A 19,764-nucleotide genomic window follows, 5' to 3' on the forward strand; every position below is an offset into this window, starting at 1 on the left:
GGCTGACTACAGGGCAGCCGTGACAAAGAGGCCTTTATGCTCATCGGCTCGCCCTCCCCAAAATCCGCCCATTGTGCTGCGGCCAGAACAAGCCCACAGCCTCACGGGGAAGGGGCGCCCGAGAAAGGGGGCCATTCAGAAAACATTTGCAGAGTTCATTGTCCCACTGTGCTTACCCAAAATCTCACAATCCACCCTCCTCCCCAGGGCAGTTTCAAATTTAAATTCAGAAGTTCTTTATTAACATAAGCATTCAGTTACAAAAAAAACTACTTTTTGGCATCAAACATGAAACAAGGGGTCTTTGTCGACCCCCTTTTCTGTTTTCAAGCACTTTCTCCTCATTTTACACATTTAGCCATCAGCTGACCAATCAGCTCAGAGGAGGCACTGGGTGCAGTTTTGACAGGCACACATGGCTTTTGCTGGCCGGTCATTCGTTTCGGGGGGGGGGGGGGGTCTTTCAGGGAGCCTCACTGGAGAGGAGCCCCAGGGCCAGAGATGGCAAAGAGAAAATTACAGTTCTGCTCAGATACCATATACCCCCTAATATCCACTACTCCTGTTTTTACCTCTGTATCTGTAACACAGGTTTGAAGGCTTGTTTACACCTCCGCCCAGAACGAGTGATTCACCACTGCCACTCAGGTGATGACAAAACATGTTTTTGTTGTTTGCAGAAGCACCTGAGATGCAGCTTATTTACTCCTTGGCTTCCCGTCATGCGGTCTGACTTCACAGCACGGGCTTGATTCAGACAGGCTCTAATGATGCACGTCTTGAACGTGTTTCACGAACTGACTGGAAATCAGAGAGGAGCCCAACCCCGTGCCCTGCACATCCACTGGGCTCTACCACTGGGCTCTGTCCAGAACCTTAAATGGATCCTAGTTGTTTTGGAAGCCAGCAACACGATCGTATGGCTGAACAAACTCCGAAATGGCAGGAGGCTTCTCAGCTATGTGGAGCACGGCCTTTGCTCCCCACTCCTCCATTCCTTTGTCTTTATCACCCCCCAGTGAGGGAAGGCAGAGGCCGAAGCGGCCGACAGGCTGGGGCTTGTCGAGTCACGCCCAGCGAGCACAGGCCAGGCTTCAGTGGCAGAAATGGCTCACGGTACAAGATAAGAGGAAACGACGTTAAACTGCAGGCTGGGAGCACTGAAAGGGCGCAATGAGAAAGCCTGTTCATGTCAAATGCTGCAGAATACACACAAACTGCACATAGCATGAACTTGACATGCTTACAGTGGTCTGTACATGCGGGTATCCACGGCAACTGCTTCTCTTACAGTGAGTGAGCCATGAGTTTTCCTCCATGCATCCCTTCTTATCTGGATGAGTTGAGAGCCCTTCTGATGCCCCCCCCCCCCCCCCCGCGGGATCCAGCTTCACTGGAGCGACGTGGCTTTGCAGTATGTGAACACTCCCACCCAGGTTCAGGAGTTTCTCCACAGGGCAGCACATCCTACAGTGAGCTAATGAATAAATGCATCACTATATTCAGGGATGGACACAAGTACACAATCTCAGTACAAATGTTAAAATGCCCAGTAACATCTTAACAGTGAGGCGCAGACAAATTTGTGCTGTTATGACAAGAAATTACCACACATTTTAACCTTTATACTGCAAATACCAGTTTTGTCAATCCCTGAATATAATGCAAAACTTATGTGACCCTTATCAGTATGGATCCCATAATGATCTTTTAAAGGTTTATTCATGTCAAACAGCCATTTGTTCTGCTTGTTTACACTCTGTATGCAGAAAACAGACACAGACGACCAGCAGAGTACTGGGTAGACCGTGGTCTGTGGATTACTCCACTTCAAAGGCTACAACATCACTCCAAAATAATCATCTTCAATCCCCAAAGAGTAAGTGCTGCGTTTATAGGTACAATCACTCATTAAAACTCTAGCAGTAAATGAATGACAATTTTAGACATTCTAACACTTCATAAATAATTCTGTACAAAATATCACAAAATAATGCTTATTACAAAAAACTACAATAGTTGCCCCCGCCACAATTACCATCTGAAAGTAACACCACACGCAGTCACACAAACAAGCCTGCAAGTTTGCTCAGCGTGGAGCCGCAGCACTCCAGTGAGAAACACAGCGAGGCTTCAACCAACAGGAAGTGAGTGGCGTTTGGGCCGCGGGGCTCGCAGGGGCTGCACACAAAGACCCCAGTGTTCTGCAGCGCAGTTACCGAGGCGACGGGCTGCGCGGCACGGCTCTGACCTCATCGGCCATATTAATACCTCACAGTGCCTGGATCTAACCTAAAGCCTGGGTATTTTCATGCTAGTCTTAGAACATTCCCAGTGTCAACTGCTTGGGGGGGGGGGGGGGGGTCATCATCAGTAATTACTAAAACATTAAGTGTGAATGTCACCAGACAGGTGGACACTGCATCACGTACAGTCAAGAAACTCAAGGCTCAGACCCACACACACATACACGCACACACACACACACACAATACCCTAATATATCTACAATGGGCAAGCAACATACTACAGAAAATCACTTCTAAACTCCCATTCCCACCAAAACCACAACAAACTTAAAACTACTTCAAACTTAAAACAGCATAGCTGCCACTTGGGGGTGACGAAGCCCGTGGGACAGCCACGTGCCTCTCACGACTCCTGGACCAAGGACACCCACCCGGAATGTTCCACAGGAGCTCAGTCCCACTGGAGACCCCCCAGTCATGCATCACACTAATTCTTTTAACAACTCATCTCTGTCCAATAACCAAATATCAATAATGTAAAGTGATCCTTCCTTTTGACATGAACTGGTATTTCACTGAGTGAATATTCTAACTCCTTAACTAATAAGGATCATCAAGTTACACTTCACTAAATTATTCATATTTAAAAATCACAAGGAAACTTACGACGCAATAACTTACGGACCTTTACACATTCCCTAAACATTGCTATCAGACATTCCCAACACAAAATTGGTTTTAAAATATTCTAATTATTTTATACCAATTCATTAAATCATAGCTATTAAATTTAGTCAAATCACGTTAAGAAATCAACAGAAACCAGCAAGGATTGCAGTCTGCACCCTGAGCTGAGTCTGAAGGTGGCGCTGTGAGGTAGAACCAGCCAGGTGGGCATAAGCGCACGATCCAAACCAGAAACACGACGCGCTGTTCTGACAGCTAAACATAACCCTGGTCAGACTGGCAGCTCTGTGCTGCCATGTCTCCCTCTAGTGGTGGAGGCAAGTACAGACATTGGCTTTGGCAAGATACAAATTCCTGAGTGTTTGATCTCAGCACCCCCCCACCCTCCCACACTCCCCCAAACACCCCCTACCCTCTGGGGAAGAATGCAGACCTGAGGAGGACTGTCCCTGCTTACCCAGGATCAAGTCATTTCACTTTTAGCAAACTCCACATAGAACTTCATTTTGCAAAGATAGAAAAGGTTCCTTTTTTTTTTGAGGAGGGGGGCACCAGGCATCAAGTCCAAAGAGAGACCCTGCAACCAGCCAAGGAGGTGTTGAGGAGTGTGAAATATCTAAGACACCCCCAACATAATGTAAACCTTGGACCTGCCCATTTTAGACCGCTGACCTGGCTTCAGTGCCATAAGCCCCACCCTTTAAGAAAATCACTAGCCAATTATTTAATTATAAACCCAAGGAGAAAAAAAAAAAAACACACACACACACACCGCCAATTAGCCCACGTAACATCAATTAGGAGAACTAAGCACGGCTGGGGGGGGGTTCCTGTCCTGATCCCTCACCCCCACCCCATAGCACCACTGTGGCCCCCCCGGCCCACTACGCTGGCCTCAGCTTCTGAGGAGGTCGCCTAAATCGTAGGTATCAAAGAAGTCAGACACCCCCTCGCCGTCCTCCAGCCCCCACAGATAGTCATCATGGTCCAGAGGGGGGGTGAAGCTGACAAAGGGGCCGGCAGGCTCCGCGGAGCCGGGGAGCTGGTCCTCCGTCGTCTGCAGCAGGCTGGGGGGCAATCCCAGGATGCCCTCGACATCCAGCAGGGGGCCTCCGGAGGTGATGGCTGGCATCTCTGCTGTTATTGGGGAAGGAGAGAGCAGGTGTCTCACTTTATCAAGGTATTTATTCACAGTCAGTAAAAGGGCAGCCATCATCCCCGAGGTACAACAGGGAGTTCCCCTGTCCCAGGCCCACCTTCAGCAGGCTCCTGCTTGATGGAAGGAGGGGCGGGGCCACATGACTCAGGGGTGGGACCACATGACTCAGGGGCGGGGCCACATGACTCAGGGGCGGGACCACATGACTCAGGGGCGGGGCCTTTAACGGGACTGCTGTCATCGAGCTCCTCCTCTGGACACAGATAGACCTCGATGGGGCCATTTCTGCTCTTCAGGTGGATCTGCAGGGAATCCTGAGGGTGCACGATACCAGGGGGGGTCAACCATCATGAAGGTAGCACAGAGCCTCACACAAACGGACATGCTGCACACAGGACACGGAAGTGCTGCTGAATTCACAGACAGACAGACAGACAGACGGACAGACAGACGGACAGACAGACGGACAGACAGACGGACGGACAGACGGACCCCCGAAGATGCCGGAACCTCCAGCTTGGTCTCGGACGGAGCCTTGATGGCGATGACTGTCTGATCTTGCAAGCTGGCGATAGAGCGGATGTCTTGGTAGGTGACATATCCCAGCATGCAAAGCGGTTAAGGACAGTGTGTGTTGTGACAGGAGAGGATCACATATGAGCTTTACTGACACCTTCGCGGTGCATCAGGAATGGCGAGACCCCCCCCACAGGCTTAATAAGCGCTGGAAGGATATTGTTGGCTGTCTTTACTCTCAGTCAGCTGGCTCAGCTGGGTGGAGCTGCTCTGGATGAGCTGGTCCAGGACCTCCTCCGCTCTCTCCAGCTCGCTGAGCTCCCTCCTGAGGGTCCGCGCCTGATCCGAGCCGCCGGCCAAGCCCTCGAAGGCCCTCCCGACCCTGCGGACGGAGAGGCGCCGGCCATCAAACCGGCGTCCGGCCCCCGCAGACCCTCAAACCGGCGCCTGGCCCCCGGCCCCCGCAGCCCCCCCAGCCCCCGTCGATGCCGTGGTCCCCGAATCCGCTGATGCACTCACAGCCACTGGATGTTGTTCTTGGACTTTTTGCGGATGAGCTGCACGCCCTCCAGCACGTTGGTGATATCATAGATGCGCCTCTTCTGCACCTCCAGCACCTCGGTGGCCCAGTTGAGGTCCAGCACGCCATCCGATGACTCGCTCAGCAGTCCCACAAACTTCTTGGTGAGGAGGCCCAGGGAGGTGTCGTACCGCGTGCGCTCGCTCGGGGACTTGGAGGCTGCGTTTTGACACAGAGATGGCCGAACATGGGAGCTGGACCAGCTCACTAATCAGCACAACGGGCGGCTGCAGAACACCGATCCACGAGCATTAAAGCGAACCGAGCCTGTCTGCGTGTGTCTGCCTGTCTGCGTGTGTCTGCCTGTCTGCGTGTGTCTGCCTGTCTGTGTCTGCATCTGTGTCTGCATCTGTCTGCATGTCTGTGTCTGCATGTCTGTGTCTGCGTGTCTGTGTCTGCGTGTCTGTGTCCGTCTGCTTGGGGGCTCAGCTAAGAGACACAGGATGCCTCTCCTAGTGCAGCTGTGGAGTGTGAACAGTGTTAGAACGACGTCGTCTGCTGTCACAGGGATTCACTGCCCACTCCAGCCACCCTCCCCCCCAGCACGGATACTCACTCTTGGGGCTAGAGAGCCTGACTGCAGCCCCCTTTCCTTTGGGGGTGCGGTAGTCAGGGAGATATGGGGGATCTTCCAAGTCCAGCTTCCTCTTGGCCTGAGTGGGGGGGGAGGGAGCAAATGGTAATGGGGTCTCAAGCTCTCTGCACCCAAAGAGCGGCAGGTTTAGGGCTCTGGACATACCTCCTCCATGCTAAGGCGGCAACCAGGGCTGAGAAACACGCCCTAGAAATTATATTACAAGATTTTCGGAGATTTTCACAAAATCAATATTCATCGCAATATTCCCAAAACCATGTCATTAACGGTAAAATATGACTAACGGTTTTTGGTTTGATTTCGATGAGACAGGTATAATGATAAACTGCCAAAAAAAGATTCAAACTTTCAAGGATTTTGTTTAAAAATATTGCATCATAACTGCAAGAAATCAAGTGTTTAGGCAATATCATAATAGTCACGATATTCAAATTTATATGAATGATCTCCACCCACTGCCACCCTCCCAGTCAGAAAGGACCTAGGCCACACCCACTGCCCTCCCATTCACTGGCAGGCCACACCTCCTGTCACACCTACTCACTTTCACAGGCCACTCCCCCCACTCACTGCTACAGGCCACACCCACACACCCCTACTCACCGCTACAGGCCACACCCACACACCCCTACTCACTGCCACAGGCCACACCCACACACCCCTACTCACTGCCACAGGCCACACCCACACACCCCTACTCACTGCCACAGGCCACACCCACACACCCCTACTCACTGCCACAGGCCACTCCCACTCCCCCCACTCACTGCTACAGGCCACACACCCAGCCCATTCAATCACACAGCTCCTTCTCCTTGTGAACGGGCATCACGTATTGCGATATGCCTGTCATTTTCATATACATATTGGTGTGGGTATAAGGGGATGTTTTTTCCCAAAATAAAAAAATGCATCTGGAACAACTAGGGCTTATGGGTCTTATTTCCAAGGGTTAGAATTTAAATTTTATTGTACAACAGCAGACGGCGCAAATTACTCTCCTCCTGGCTAAAGGGTGCCACAAACTTCAAGCGTGATCAACGTCGTCTCAGTCGCATGTCACGTGAGCGGTGATCCCCCCTGCTGTCGGCTGGCACAACGTGAAGGCGTGGAGCCCATCGGCAGCCGGCGTGCTTTTACCGCACCGCGCGGATTATTACATGGTGTCGATTAATATGTGTATTCGTGTATTTATGTTAATCGCAAATATCATAACTCTGTGATGTTTGCCGCGGGATGTGCACGTTTCTTCAGCATGTAACCCTGAGCATCATGCGAACCGCTGGTTTCGTAGCTGCGCTGCCGCTAGTATTAAACCGACAGCGACTGTTAAAAAGAGCATCTCATTTTAAGAGATGCCCCTTTATGTGGGACAGCTGCATCAGAAACATTCTCTGCTCTCCTGGGTTCTGCAGATTATAATACTTATTATCTCTATCGACCAGGGGTATCCAATCTTATCCGCAAAGGTTTTTGGGATAACCTGTAGGTCAGCTGTCCAAACCCAGGTGTGAGGACTCCTCAGCCAATCAGTCCTCTAATTAGTAATCTAATTACGGAGTTGCAGCGAAAACCCGCATACACACCGGCCCTTAGCGGATAAGATTGGGTACCCCTGCTATAGACTCACTGTGCTGCGATCGTTTGTGGGCACTTTCCATCAGTGACACGCTTAACGTCATATATGTTCTTGTCAAATATAATAATTTTCCTTTATAAAGATACAATTTGGCAGCAGTGCCCTTGCTGTGGGCTGTTGACATGCTTATCTTTTTACCATGAACCTCACCCCAAAGAAAATAACACTTGTTATTTTTACATTTAATATTATATCATTTGAATTTAATGGAAAAAGATCAGACAAAGCACCTACAAGTCAAAGCTAGGAAGCATTTTTAATTTTAAAGTTTTATCTCCTTGATTGGTCACACTGCCATTTCTCTGAATGGAGTTATTACATGGAAAAATAAAGTAATAGGTGATGTTTTTTTCCTTCTTCTTAAATATAAAAAAACTGAAACAATACCACTACTGTAAACCCCCACCCCACAGGAACACAATAATCAGAGGGTGTGGATATATATTATATGTTACCCACCCCACTCCCCAACCAGCCCTGTGTTGTGTTCACAGCAATAGGATCCTCAGTGCGGGGGGCACCTGTTCGGGGCCGCAGGGGGTGACCGATTCCTCACCCCCCCGCTTTCATACAGCAGACGATGGACGCGCTAAATGGCCACAGTGTCTGGGAGCACGTGCACTACATCCCAGCTCATGCACACTTACTGTTTAAAAACCCATTTACTCACACACACACACACACACACACACGCTCTTTAGTTCAGTGACCGGGAATCTGCAGAAACACGCCTCAGCTGCTGTTCCACCCTCAGTTCCAATATTTTCCGACTGCACGTTGCCGTCGTTCCAGTGAATCCAGTCTGACGGGGTTGCTGTGGGTGTAGCGGTTATGGCTGTTTTCTGGGTGGTGGTGGGGGGGGGGGGGGGATTAGGGTTAAGGAGACAAGTCTGAGGCCTCTTCACGGCCGTCGGCGGTAACGGAGCTCCCGATGAACACGGAGCAGCACCCCCCTGTGGGCCCGCAGCTCTGAGGGACATGCACAGGAGATCACTCCGTTACTGGGGCCAGAACGCCAACACCCTAACCATACAGAAGTCTCAAGGCCTGTGGGCGTGTGCAGATTACCATAGTAACGCCACATCACCTGATCACGGTCTAGCAATGACAGCAAGCACAAAGGCTCAGAAAAAAACAGACAAGGAGCATCTTCAGCCAAAGCGCCACCCTCCATCACTGAGTAGGGTGGAGCATGGACCGACGGTGTCACAACCCTGTTTCACAAGAGTTAATTCCAGAAACTACACTGTACGCAATCCAGACCACCCTGGTTTCAGATCACTGCAGCAAGAGGTTTTATGGCGTAGAAAACTACGTCTGTTAGCATTCCTCAGTTAGTCATGCAACAATGGACTCAATCTGAATATTAATTAATTTGCACAATTTGAATACAGAACATAAAGTGACAGATTGAAGGGACTTGTGGAAAGGGCCTGCAGTCTAGGGCCCCCTGGGGAGGTTTGCCCCCCCCACTCTGGTCTGCCGGTTGGGGCAGCCTTGGCCCCCAAAAGGACACATGTAATCTATAACCACCCCCCCCCCCCTCCCCCTCCTCCTCCACCTCAGGACTAACCAGAACCTTCAGGTTCTAGTCAGTACTGGAGAATCTGAACGTTTCCCCTGGAACTGAAACGTCACTTTCATGGAAAAGTGCATAACAAGCAACACATTCCTGCCACCTGTCACTGCCCCCCACCCCCTGCAGCTGACTGCTTCGACAGACACAGCCAGCTGACCCCAGCCAGGGCCGGGACCTCCGTGCTGACAGGAACATGATAAAATGACCCAGGGAGGAGGAGGACAGCCCCAAACGGCAGTGAAAACAGGCAGTGGGAAAGTTAATAGGCAGATGCGGCCCGGGGCAGCCGGCATATTCCTGCTCCAGCAGAACAAACGCGGGAATTAATGGCTGGACGGAGCAGAAGAGATCCTGTGAGAGGCAGCATCTCCGCCCAGCTCGACAAGAGACCGTGTAAATGCAGCTTGCGTTAAGACAGCAGCCGGGCAAAGGACGTTAACACCCCCCCGCCCATGTACCCAAATTCACTTTGTATTCAGGCACCCCAACCCCCCACCCTCCTGTGAGGACCAGCCGCCCCAGACCCCAGGCCGCCTGCAGCAGCTGGTGTGCGGTCGCAGCGTCTAGGGCCCCCGCCAGAACCCCCCGGCCAGCTCCGGGCGACGCACGGCTCCTGAAGGGAAGCGCGACGGCCGCCCCCACTACTTCAAGCAGAAAACCTCCGACAGTTTCAGAAATCCAACAGGGGCACCGTCATTACAACATACCTTAATAAAGGTGAAAAAGCCCTCATACAGCAGACGATGGACGCTCTAAATGGCCGCAGTGTCCGGGAGCACGTGCACTACATCCCAGCTCACGCACATTTAAAGTGCTTAAAAACCCATTTAGTCACAAGCCGGCGATCACTGTACCGGAAGTCTCCCGGAGGCCGATCTGACGGGCTTCACATCGGGTCCGTGGGGGGTCGCGCAGGGGTAACCGTTCCTCTGGTCGGCGCCGGACGAGCTGCAGATCTGGGTGAAATAAGCGACCGGCACGGCGCTGATCGGCGGGCTACAAAGTGCGCTGCCGAATATCTCCGTTTTCCCTCCAGGGACGACCTTCCTCTGAAGACCCGAGTGCCCGGCGTTAGGTCTCGCCGCAGCGGGAGAAACCCCCCTGCATATCCGCATCATCCTCTTCCAGCGACTGACGGAAGAGATACACTGTCAGAAAGATACAGAGCCATTACCCAGAGTATCCCCGAAGCATTTCCACTGCAATACGGCCGGGCTAGCTAGAAGACAACAATGGCTACATGAAACATGTAAAAAAAAAAATGCCAATTAATTACAATAACGATAATACTAAAAGCCCCGAATCAGAGAAGTAATACAATCTGATGCTTGCAAACAAATGTATGTCAAGCGCGCTGATATTTTACTCCTTACTTGCCTTCAGATAATATCTCGATAAAATACAACAGCCTTTAGCCAGTGTCCCCGTCAGCCCAGTACTACAAATATGTCCTCTATGGAACCGCAGCGAACCGCACCAATACACACATGTCCAAATTGAGGAAATCCTGCGGGAGAGACTCGAATAGGGAAAAAAAATATCTTGTTAAGATGTTCGCGGGAAACGTTTGCTTTCTCCCCCGCCCCCCGTAGCGATCACTGCTCCTAGGACCGCCAGCAGATCTCAGAGCCTCTGTTTTAGCGCCAAACTTCGTCCCGCGAAATTTGGATTTCCCGCGGTCAGAGGCGCGCTCTGATTGGCTAACAGCACAGCGCCTCCGTTCAACTGCGAATACTTGCATAAAGCAGTTGGGGGGGAGGCGTGGCTTACCATGAAATAGTGGGGCGTGCACCTCGGAGACATGTATAATTTACATGGCAGCGACTTTATTATATATAACAGACGCCCAGGAAGGCTAAATGTTCTTGCTTGGAAGAGTAGCGGGATTTTGTACCGCTTTAAAATCTGTAAAACGGGGTTCAACTAACGTGCGTCACTGTAACATAGATAACGCTGTTCATTTTTTTTCCCGGGATCCTGACCTGGGTAAGCGGTTGTAGGATGGATGGATGAACAATTGCATTCATTTGCCCAGCAAAATGGTGCCCCGCCATTTGGCAGAATGTGGTAATCCTTCATAGCTGTAGCACTTCCCAGAGGAATGCTGTGTGTTTGACTCTGTAGAGACTAAATGTACTATATATAAGCACGGAATAAAACATTTTAGCATTGTTTAGTACTCTTGGTTTTACTTAAGCGTTGCACATCTCTTTTTATATATGCAGTTTATACCAGATGCGGATGAATGATTAGAACAATGTACTTGTTACACATGGATAACAAAATGTCAGGAATGCGAACCTCTTACACCACTTAAAACCCTGTTTCAGCGACAAGTAACGCACAATGGTACCACTTGTAAATGGTAGTAACTCATTAATAAAAAGAAAACTGTTATAACTTGTTTAAAATTGCTTATTAATAATTTACAAACTGTTCCAACCTAATTAATAACCAGATTATAAACCATTCATAAACTCTTTATTAAATGGGTAGCCTTATTGTAAAATGGCACCCGCTCAATTCTCAATTACGTGTTGCTTTATTACACGTTTCAGTCATCTCAAAATTTTACTTCGAACGGTTCTTAATGCAACGGTAAGTACAAAATCAAACCTTCAACTGCACCTTATCGTGAATGACAACAGACCTCATCTTAATAGTTCATTGATTTTCAGTGCTGACGTCAGCATTTTGACCGGCATCCCATCAAAGGTCCTTTCCTGCTTTGTGCCTTATGCTGTGTGGGATGGACTCCAGATGGCCGCCCTCAGCCCCTGGTTACCCTGTCCGGGATAACCAGTCGGAAAATGGATGAATATAAATGTTACATTTATATTGCCTGTTTAAAATTGTTTTCCGGGGCATTTAAAACCGATGTATTACTAGCAGTTATATTACTAGTTTTTTTGCTTATTGATCACTTAGTCGTGTGTGAAATAGAAAGCTGAATTTCCTGGGAATTTTCTTCTAGTGAAGGTAAAATCTTTACTTGTTTACGATGGCCATTTGTAACCAGGGATATACCGCACTTTGTCACCTTTTTACCTGACAATATGGAAATGATTTTTGCCATCGAAGACACGAATAAATCGGTTACTGAGGCTTCGTAAAGTGACCACTAGGTGGTGCACTAGTAAAGCAAATGGATGTGACACATCTGTTACAGACGTGAAACTAATTTGATTTGACCATTTTACCCATTTTAGATTATATATTTTAACGGAGGAATTGCCTACATTTTAAGGGCCCAACAGAGAGGTCGACTTATTATTCTGTTAACTGGGTTACGATATACTTTATTTATTTTTACAAATAACCCGATTACATTTATATAAACGCACAAAAAATACGTGTGTGCCGTTAGTCCGCCCATTAATCCATCCATTATCCTCATCAGAAACTAAGGGAATCCCTCCTTTAAGCGTAAGATTAAGTGTCCGACTCATGGTTAACATTTTTGCAAACAAAAAAATTACACAAGACGGCGCAATAGGTAGTTAAACGTGCTGAAAGTAAAACACAATTTTCCCTGGCCATCTGCATTTTGTTGAGGGTAGAAAGACGTGAATAATGTACTAAATGTAAACCGATATGAGCCTATTTCATCAAACTGAACTGCTGCACTGGGGTGAAGCGCGTTGGTCAGCATCACGTTTACGAGGTGCTATTCAGGATTTACGAGCAGAAGTCATGTGAACGAAAGAGCTTACCAAAGAAAATCAGTTACCCTGAATGGTAGCCCGAACAGACAGCTGAAGCTGAAAAACTGTTGAACTGTAGTGGTTACAGGTGGTGACTGTGTCTGTGATAAAAGTCACCCAAAAATTCTCAAAATTTGTAACTGCTATCTTGGCGGTAGGGGTAGCTAGGAGCGGGGAGTGCAGGCCAGAACGGCCCAGTAGATTATGTGTAGCTGATCGTGTGGGAGAGATTTGAGAAGGGGGGGGGGGGAGCAGACTGGCCGGCGCCAGCCGACACCTGCATCAGGGAGAGAAACTCCCCCCTGAACAGCACAGGTGGGCTGTGTAGCCACGATCCCCAAAGCTGCGGGACGGAGACCTAGGAGATTCTGTAAAGATGGCTCCTTCCCAGCTTGGCAATGCTACCATAGCGCACAAATTAAACTGGATGCAGTTTTACTCTTGTTTATTCAGCTCTCACTGGAAAGTGTTTTAAATTCCAGAGCTGTACCTGAAGATCATTCTCAATCAATGTACAGATTTTTTTTTACCAGCCAACACATTTGTTTTTTTTTTTTCTCCAGTAGATTCAGCAGAGGTGCATAGAGACTGCCGTACCATCACAGTAATCTTATGGGAACATTGTGTTATCTTGACAAATTCTTCTAGCCTTATTGCTAGTATGCAAGAGGAGTAATCAGAAGTTTGCTGAGCGAAGCCCCCGCAGCATGAACAGACAAATTGTGTCCCTGCTATGATTTTTTGGCCTTTCTACTAGAATCTTAGAATATCTTCACTGTTATTGTGCATGCATGATGAAAGCCTGCTTTGCTCAGCTGTGGTGCTCAGAGCAAATCCACGGAATGGGTCACATCAAATCCTCTCTTGTGCAGTCACAGACTTGTAGAGATGAAGCTGAGTGTTTGGAGAAGATTGGCCAACAGGAAAAACAGAGCTGCCAGCTCAAGGAGAAGCCTGTAGCCATGAAAGATGGTGACCTTTGAGAGCACATGGGCAGGTCACATGGACAGGTCACAGTGGAAGTGGTCCCACCGAGGAAGGTAGATTTTGTTTAGCGTACCCTGAACCCAGTTCCTCTAAGTGTTTGGGAACATGGATGGCCGTTCTAACATGACGCTTCCCTAGTGAAAATGAATGAAACGCTGGGAACTGCCTGTTCACTGAGGTTGCATTTAGGAGACGGCTCAGTGACAGCCAAGTGTCACACAAACTGGCTTTTGAGGGGGAAAAAAAGCCATAGATGAAGACAGAAAAGATGAGGCCAAGAAGGTGTGAGAGAAGAGCAGCAGGCCAGAGGGCAGATGTTTTCGGCTGCCTGCCCCCGGTGTGCAAACTGAGCTGCTCTCATAAACACGCCTCACCGCCTGGTGGTATAAATAGAGGCACTGGAGAGCAGCCATCAAATAGCCCCTTCTGGGTACTCAAGCAGAAAAACCACTTCAGAAAAAAAAATCAGGAAAACTTCACTTGACTGCAGACACAGCCTCAGCACCCGCTCTCTGATTCGCCGTGACCTGTGAGAAGCTCGTCACTTGAAGGCACTTGTGTACACTGCTGTGAAATAACAGGTGTGAGAATGAGTAAGTGACCCATGCGGATTCTGACGGCGTCGCGCTCAGCATCACGCCGAAGCCACACCGATGGCGTGAGTTTTAACCTCAGTACATAAAAAGACATGTGACTAACACCTGCCTCTCACAGCCGTTTCTGGGAACGCTCTATATAGCACATGAGTAATATTAAAAGTTACCTGTGGCTTTGTGTTCAGACAGCTGGCTGCCCACCCTGATGGGGGCGCTAGCTTGCAGGTGCAGGGCCCTCACAAAGCCACTTGGGCTGGATGAAAACCCACACAGCAGAAGCTAAGTACAAGGGGATTATGGGTTTGTCCAGCAAGCACAGACATCCAAGAGCATTCAAACATTAGCAAACACCCCCCACCCTAACCCCCATGCGGCTTCAGTCTGATCAGCGACTTGTAAACAGGTCTGCAGACAGAGGAGCAAACCGCACACTGCGCAGCCATCACGCCACCCTGCCGTAGCAGACAGGGGGGATCTGCGCAGCCATCACGCCACCCTGCCGTAGCAGAGGGGGGGGGGTCCACTTCAAATCGGTGTAAAACAAGGCTGCACTTGTACCCTTGAACAAGGTAGTAATTTTCTTTGTTTGAGAAACTTTCTCCAGTTGCAGGCATATTTGCTTTAAAATCCATTCAAATCTACAATAAATGTCTTTTTTATGAGCCATTACGCCCTTTAATTTAGCCTACCATGGAGGGTGCGTAGGCAGCTGTGCATCCGAGGTAGATCCCCAGCTAGACAAACTCATTTCAAGATGGCGACAGCCAACATCTCAGATTTGTTTCATCTCCAACACAGCTGCCCTGTTTCTGACTCCATTGGGCGCTAAAGCACTTCACTTTCCTGTCAAAAGCTGAAGTCATAGCAGGGTGTCCTGGGGCCCAGGGCCCAGTCTGCACAACCGGCCGCCCGGCCCTCGAGAGCCCCACAAATCGAGCAGTTAGCACACAGCATGTACATAATCAGTTTATTTCAGCATGTAGAAAAGGTACATATAAAAACACGTTTTTATAAAAGTTTATAAAACTCAGTAACGTTGTTTGTAGAAATCCACAATCCCTACAAACATTCACAAATTGACTCTATTATAGAGTTCTACTCCCCCCACCCCCAAGTCTGTACAAAACCCACTGTTAGCTAGATACATCCCAAACATTTCTCAAGAGCTTTAGGAAACCCACCGTAATGGAAAAGGGGAGCGAAAGGAAGAGTACGGAGAGATTGTGATATAATATGTCCAAATCATTTGGGTTCAAATTCAAGGAAAGTTGAATGAACAGACTGTAACAATGGAGACACTGTCCTCATGTCTTTGTACTTTGGTGTGTTTAAGCCTCTCGCAGCCTGGAAATGAATGAGCGTCGAGGACCTGAGGTTAATCTTCTGTCATGACATCCCACTTTCCCCACCACCCCCCCAAGTCCTTGAAAATAACTACCCCACCCCTCCTTCCCGTTCTTGCCCAAAGTGAAGTGGGCCCATGTGTTTCCCGCACCTGCAAAGTGAATAGGAGAGAAAGAAAGAAGGGGAAAAAGAAAAAAAAATCAGTTGCTCGCCTTTCTGTCCCTACAGGCGGCTCCAGCGGCGGCTCCGCAGACTGACTGGCGCCTGGGGGAACTCCGCTTCATCTCCAGCTGATAGCGATAAAGCGCCTAGCGCACATTAAATGCGTGCTAATTGGCAGCTACCGGAGCATGCGGTCGCGGTGAGGGTGGGTAGGAGCATTTAAAAACCGGTCCAAAAGGAAATTAAACTCGGCACAAGCCGGTAGGTCGGATGGACTTAAGGATAAATACAGCTCCGGTTCGGGATATTCTTAGCGTCATTAGACTTCTCCTGGATCAGTTGTCACTTTGTCTACATCTACACCATTTTTAAACTTTTGAAAGGGTAACGGGTTTCACGTCGGTACCCACCGTGTCAGCCACCTGCTAGTGGCACAATCCACCGTCTTCTTTAGCAAAACTGCACGTTATGTCCGAAGCCTAGAATAAAAAGGAGACATCTGTAGAAAAAAGCGCGAGATACGGTGGAACACCTGGGGCGTCCCACAGTACTCTCACTGTGTGCCCCCCAGCAATGTGCGACGACCCCCGAAATCAGACTCGGAATGTGAATCTAACAGAATGTTTGTCATTGCACATGTATAACGAAGCTCCGTGTGGCGTCTCAACCAGTGCTGCGCAGTATAAAAATACATAATTATATACACACGATATAGATATGCTGCATAGTGAACCAGTGCAATCATACATTTTATTTTTTATTTTTTTTATTTCACACGCAATGTGGGCGAGTCAGCAGATGATTATGGAATAACGTGGTTCCCGGATCTTAGGCTTTTACCAGCCGCTGTCAATGAGAGTAGGCAGCCTTACCTTGAGTGACAGCAGCACGCCGGGCGTCGGGCTGACGGCCGCCTCGCCCTCCAGGGCGATCTGCAGGTCGAAGATGTAGTCGATGACATGCTGCAGGATCTCCACCTGGCTGACGCTCCTGTTCTGCGGGATGCTGGGTACCAGCGCCTTCAGCTTCGAGTAGCAGTCGTTCATGTCGCACAGCGCGCCTAAAGGCTCCTCCACGGCAGCCTTGGTCCGGGAGATGCCCAAGCTCTGATCGGAGATGCAGCACACCGCCTCGTAGCAGCTCCGGACGGACCGCATCGGACTGACAGCCTTCATCTTTATTCCGGAAACTAGGAGCGCGGCTGCTACGTGGGTCAAGCGGTTTGAAACTTTGGTGAAAGTGAAAGCTACAAATGTGTGATGTCTGTCTAATAATAGAATCGCTCTGCCTGTATATAGTCTATTATCTATCCTTCCGCACCACAGTTACATTTAGAAGACTGAACAGCCGAAATGATGCCGAGGTGTTATATTTAAGCACGTTTCCCCGCCCCCTCCTGCTAATAAACAAACCCTCATGCACCAACCAGCCAATAGAGGGGCAATCTCACAAGGACAGCGTCGAGTCGCTGAAAACGCTTCTCTATGATTGGTTGTAATTAGATGTCAATCACAGGCGTAATTCAAAGAATGAGGAAGTAATACCAGAGAAAGTCTTCTACTCGGTGGGGAGTTTAAGTAACATAATTTCGAGCAGGAAAATTGCAAGAGAGAATAATTGGAGGATACATTTTTGTTTGTGTGTTATTCAGTTCATTAATTAAAAATTAAAACGTGCTTATGATCCATGCTTTGTAGAGACTGACGAACGGTAATTTTGTTTTACAGAAGCATGTAATTTAAGCAAAATACGACACCCAGTTCACCAGCCTCTTTCTCTTTTGACCAGTAGACACCCTGACGTCAAAAATAATTGACCCCCACTGTTGTCAACCACTAAGCACTGTACAAAAATAGTAATTGTGCTCCAAGCCAACCAGACCATTTTCTGGTAAACTGGGTAAATTTGACTCGGTCAATTAATTTTGTATTCGTTTTGATAATGTCATGGAGACACGTATAGTCATACCTTTACTTGCAGTTTGAAGCCGTTAACTGCTATCGTTTACACTGACATTCCCTCGGGGTGTAATTTCTAAATTCCTCCCTCGCAAATGGCTTTTCCAGGTACACTGTCGGGGCGATAACAACGGTAACTTTTTTCCATAATAAAATGACAAACAGCTTAAACGCAGGATCGTGCGCTTTGATTTTTATATGCTGCTAGATTTTCTCAGTTTATCTTGGGGGAACGCATACACTGTGGCGGCTGGGAAAACTTTTGCATCGATTTCCAGGCAGCAGTGACTATCTCCGCGTTACACAATAAGCTCTTTCGCCCGTTTCTAGTCAACATCTGCAGTCGCGTGGCGTGTCCGGCGGGCCAGGAACCCGTGACTTTGCCCCGATCCACTGTTATGCAGGTCGTTGATACTGCAACCATTTCTATCTTGCACCTTGAAAATAACAATTAAAATTAAACCAGAATATCAAGAAAAGTTGAGAGTGGGCTACCCGATATGCTATTTTCAGATTTGGAAATTACTCATTGCTGAGTTTATGACATGCATTTTTAGTCAACATCAAAGCGCGCCCCTCTGTTCCTATTTGGTCTTATTTTCCCCTTTCTCACAATCCTGTTTTTGTGGAGGAATGCGCCCCACCGCCAGCTGTGCGTCCTATTCCTTCCCAGCTGTGTTGATCTAACGCGCCAGTCCCAGACAGCCTGGCGCCAGGCTCCCGACGTCATCCATTCAGCCGTTCCAGCGCGTCCCTTTGGCAAGCGGCCCGCATTGACCAGCCAGGACCTCCGCCCCGCCGGGCCCGTCACTCCGGACACTGAGCCCGCCCCGGTGGACATTAAACGCAGTAAGGGTCGCTCCTGTCAATCAACCCTCTCCCCCCAATTCAGGGGCGCACAGATGTGGACGCCAGCATTTGCTTCGCTCTCTTTTTACTCTGCTGGTGATTGTTTTACAGCTGGCTGTTATATTCAGTGCGAAAGCGGGATTCATGCAATCATATCGACTAATAACGCAGGATTTGTCTCACACTTGAGCGTAATAAAAAGTGGGAACGCACGACCAAATGTACGGCTTCTTTTGTTTGGTCTCTGCCTTCAGATATGATAAGGAGGAAGATTTCTCTCCGATCGTACTGGGTTACATTGCCCAGTTATCGCTGGCGATAGCGCAGCCATGGTCGAATCGCCGGTGCCTTCTGGTTCAGTACATGCGGACCGCTAGGAACCGGGAGATGGGAGACATGCTGCTGATTATGGGGTACACGATGTGTGCAGAAACCGGCAGGAGAACAGCTAAACACCATCCCGAAAATACCAGCGTCCCGGTCCACTAAAATAAATGAGCTTCTAATAAATAATGAAATGGGCTTGTCTTGCACAATGCACAGTGGCTGGCCACTCCGCGGTGCTGTGGCTGCGGCGGGGATCAGGTGCCCTGCAGTCGGAAAGAGCGCAGCACAATCGCGGCTCTTTTCCAGGGGATGGGAGAGTTTCGAGACTGGCGTCAGGGAGTCTGCCTCCGTCCCCATCCCTCCCTCCACCCCCGGCTCTGTGTGCAGCTGTACGCAGACAATCAAGCCATCAACAATCGCCATGCATAATTAGCATCCCCTCACCCCAGCCCCCGCCCTCAATCCCCCCACTCCAGAGAAAGGCTTTCAAGGCGCTTTCCCTCAATCCGTCGTCAACAAAGCCTCTCTATTTCTTGACTGGTAACAACAGATGAAAGTGTGGAATAACGAGGTGTCTTCGCTCAGGGACGCACACACCGGCGCGGCTCTGAAAGGGAGCCGACGCACACACACATTCACATTCACAGGAGTCCCGCAGATTTGTGGGAAAGGCAGCGATACTCTGAATAAGCGCATTGCCGGCGCCCTTTATGGGGCTTTTCAGGGTTTTATTTTCTGCCTTCAGATTCCCATGCTATTCCTCGTTAACTCCCTGCTTCATTTCCCGTTCAAGAACGCTAAAAACAGACATTTCTTAGCTATCTTAAGAGTGG

The 19,764-nt window shown here is 49.0% G+C and overlaps 2 protein-coding genes across 7 annotated transcripts; both read right to left on the bottom strand.

The window, feature by feature from the left end:
* Positions 1-3,337: 3,337 nt before the first annotated feature.
* On the bottom strand, positions 3,338-11,664 carry e2f2 (E2F transcription factor 2). Of its 6 annotated transcripts, none has more exons than XM_023842464.2 (8): positions 11,655-11,664; positions 9,859-10,135; positions 5,748-5,844; positions 5,131-5,350; positions 4,832-4,993; positions 4,588-4,702; positions 4,193-4,409; positions 3,338-4,070 (listed from the first exon to the last, which is right to left on the bottom strand). In XM_023842464.2, the coding sequence occupies exons 1-8, from the start codon at positions 11,657-11,659 to the stop codon at positions 3,832-3,834; spliced, it is 1,332 nt and encodes a 443-aa protein (XP_023698232.2). In that variant the 5' UTR covers positions 11,660-11,664; the 3' UTR covers positions 3,338-3,831. The 6 variants fall into 6 exon arrangements, with proteins under 6 accessions (XP_023698232.2, XP_023698231.2, XP_023698237.2 ...); XM_023842463.2 differs by having other exon boundaries at positions 3,338-4,073; XM_023842469.2 differs by lacking the exon at positions 11,655-11,664 and adding an exon at positions 10,492-10,724 and having other exon boundaries at positions 3,338-4,073.
* Positions 11,665-15,244: 3,580 nt separating this feature from the next.
* Positions 15,245-19,319, bottom strand: id3 (inhibitor of DNA binding 3). The gene is made up of 3 exons (XM_023842473.2): positions 16,670-19,319; positions 16,208-16,276; positions 15,245-15,786 (listed from the first exon to the last, which is right to left on the bottom strand). Exons 1-2 carry the CDS (start codon positions 16,970-16,972, stop codon positions 16,223-16,225), a joined length of 357 nt encoding a protein of 118 aa, XP_023698241.1. The 5' UTR covers positions 16,973-19,319; the 3' UTR covers positions 15,245-15,786; positions 16,208-16,222.
* Positions 19,320-19,764: the final 445 nt, after the last annotated feature.

Source organism: Paramormyrops kingsleyae, chromosome 14 (assembly GCF_048594095.1).
Source record: "Paramormyrops kingsleyae isolate MSU_618 chromosome 14, PKINGS_0.4, whole genome shotgun sequence".
Lineage (NCBI taxonomy): Eukaryota > Metazoa > Chordata > Actinopteri > Osteoglossiformes > Mormyridae > Paramormyrops > Paramormyrops kingsleyae.

Coding starts and splice junctions, on each gene's coding strand:
- e2f2 (XM_023842463.2), bottom strand. Junction 4,703..4,831: donor GAGAGTAAAGACAGCCAACA/ATATCCTTCCAG, acceptor ACCGCTTTGCAT/GCTGGGATATGTCACCTACC. Junction 4,410..4,587: donor AGGTTCCGGCATCTTCGGGG/GTCCGTCTGTCC, acceptor GTGCACCCTCAG/GATTCCCTGCAGATCCACCT.
- id3 (XM_023842473.2), bottom strand. CDS start 16,972: ATGAAGGCTGTCAGTCCGATGCGGTCCGTCCGGAGCTGCTACGAGGCG. Junction 16,277..16,669: donor GCGTGCTGCTGTCACTCAAG/GTAAGGCTGCCT, acceptor TTTTTATTCTAG/GCTTCGGACATAACGTGCAG.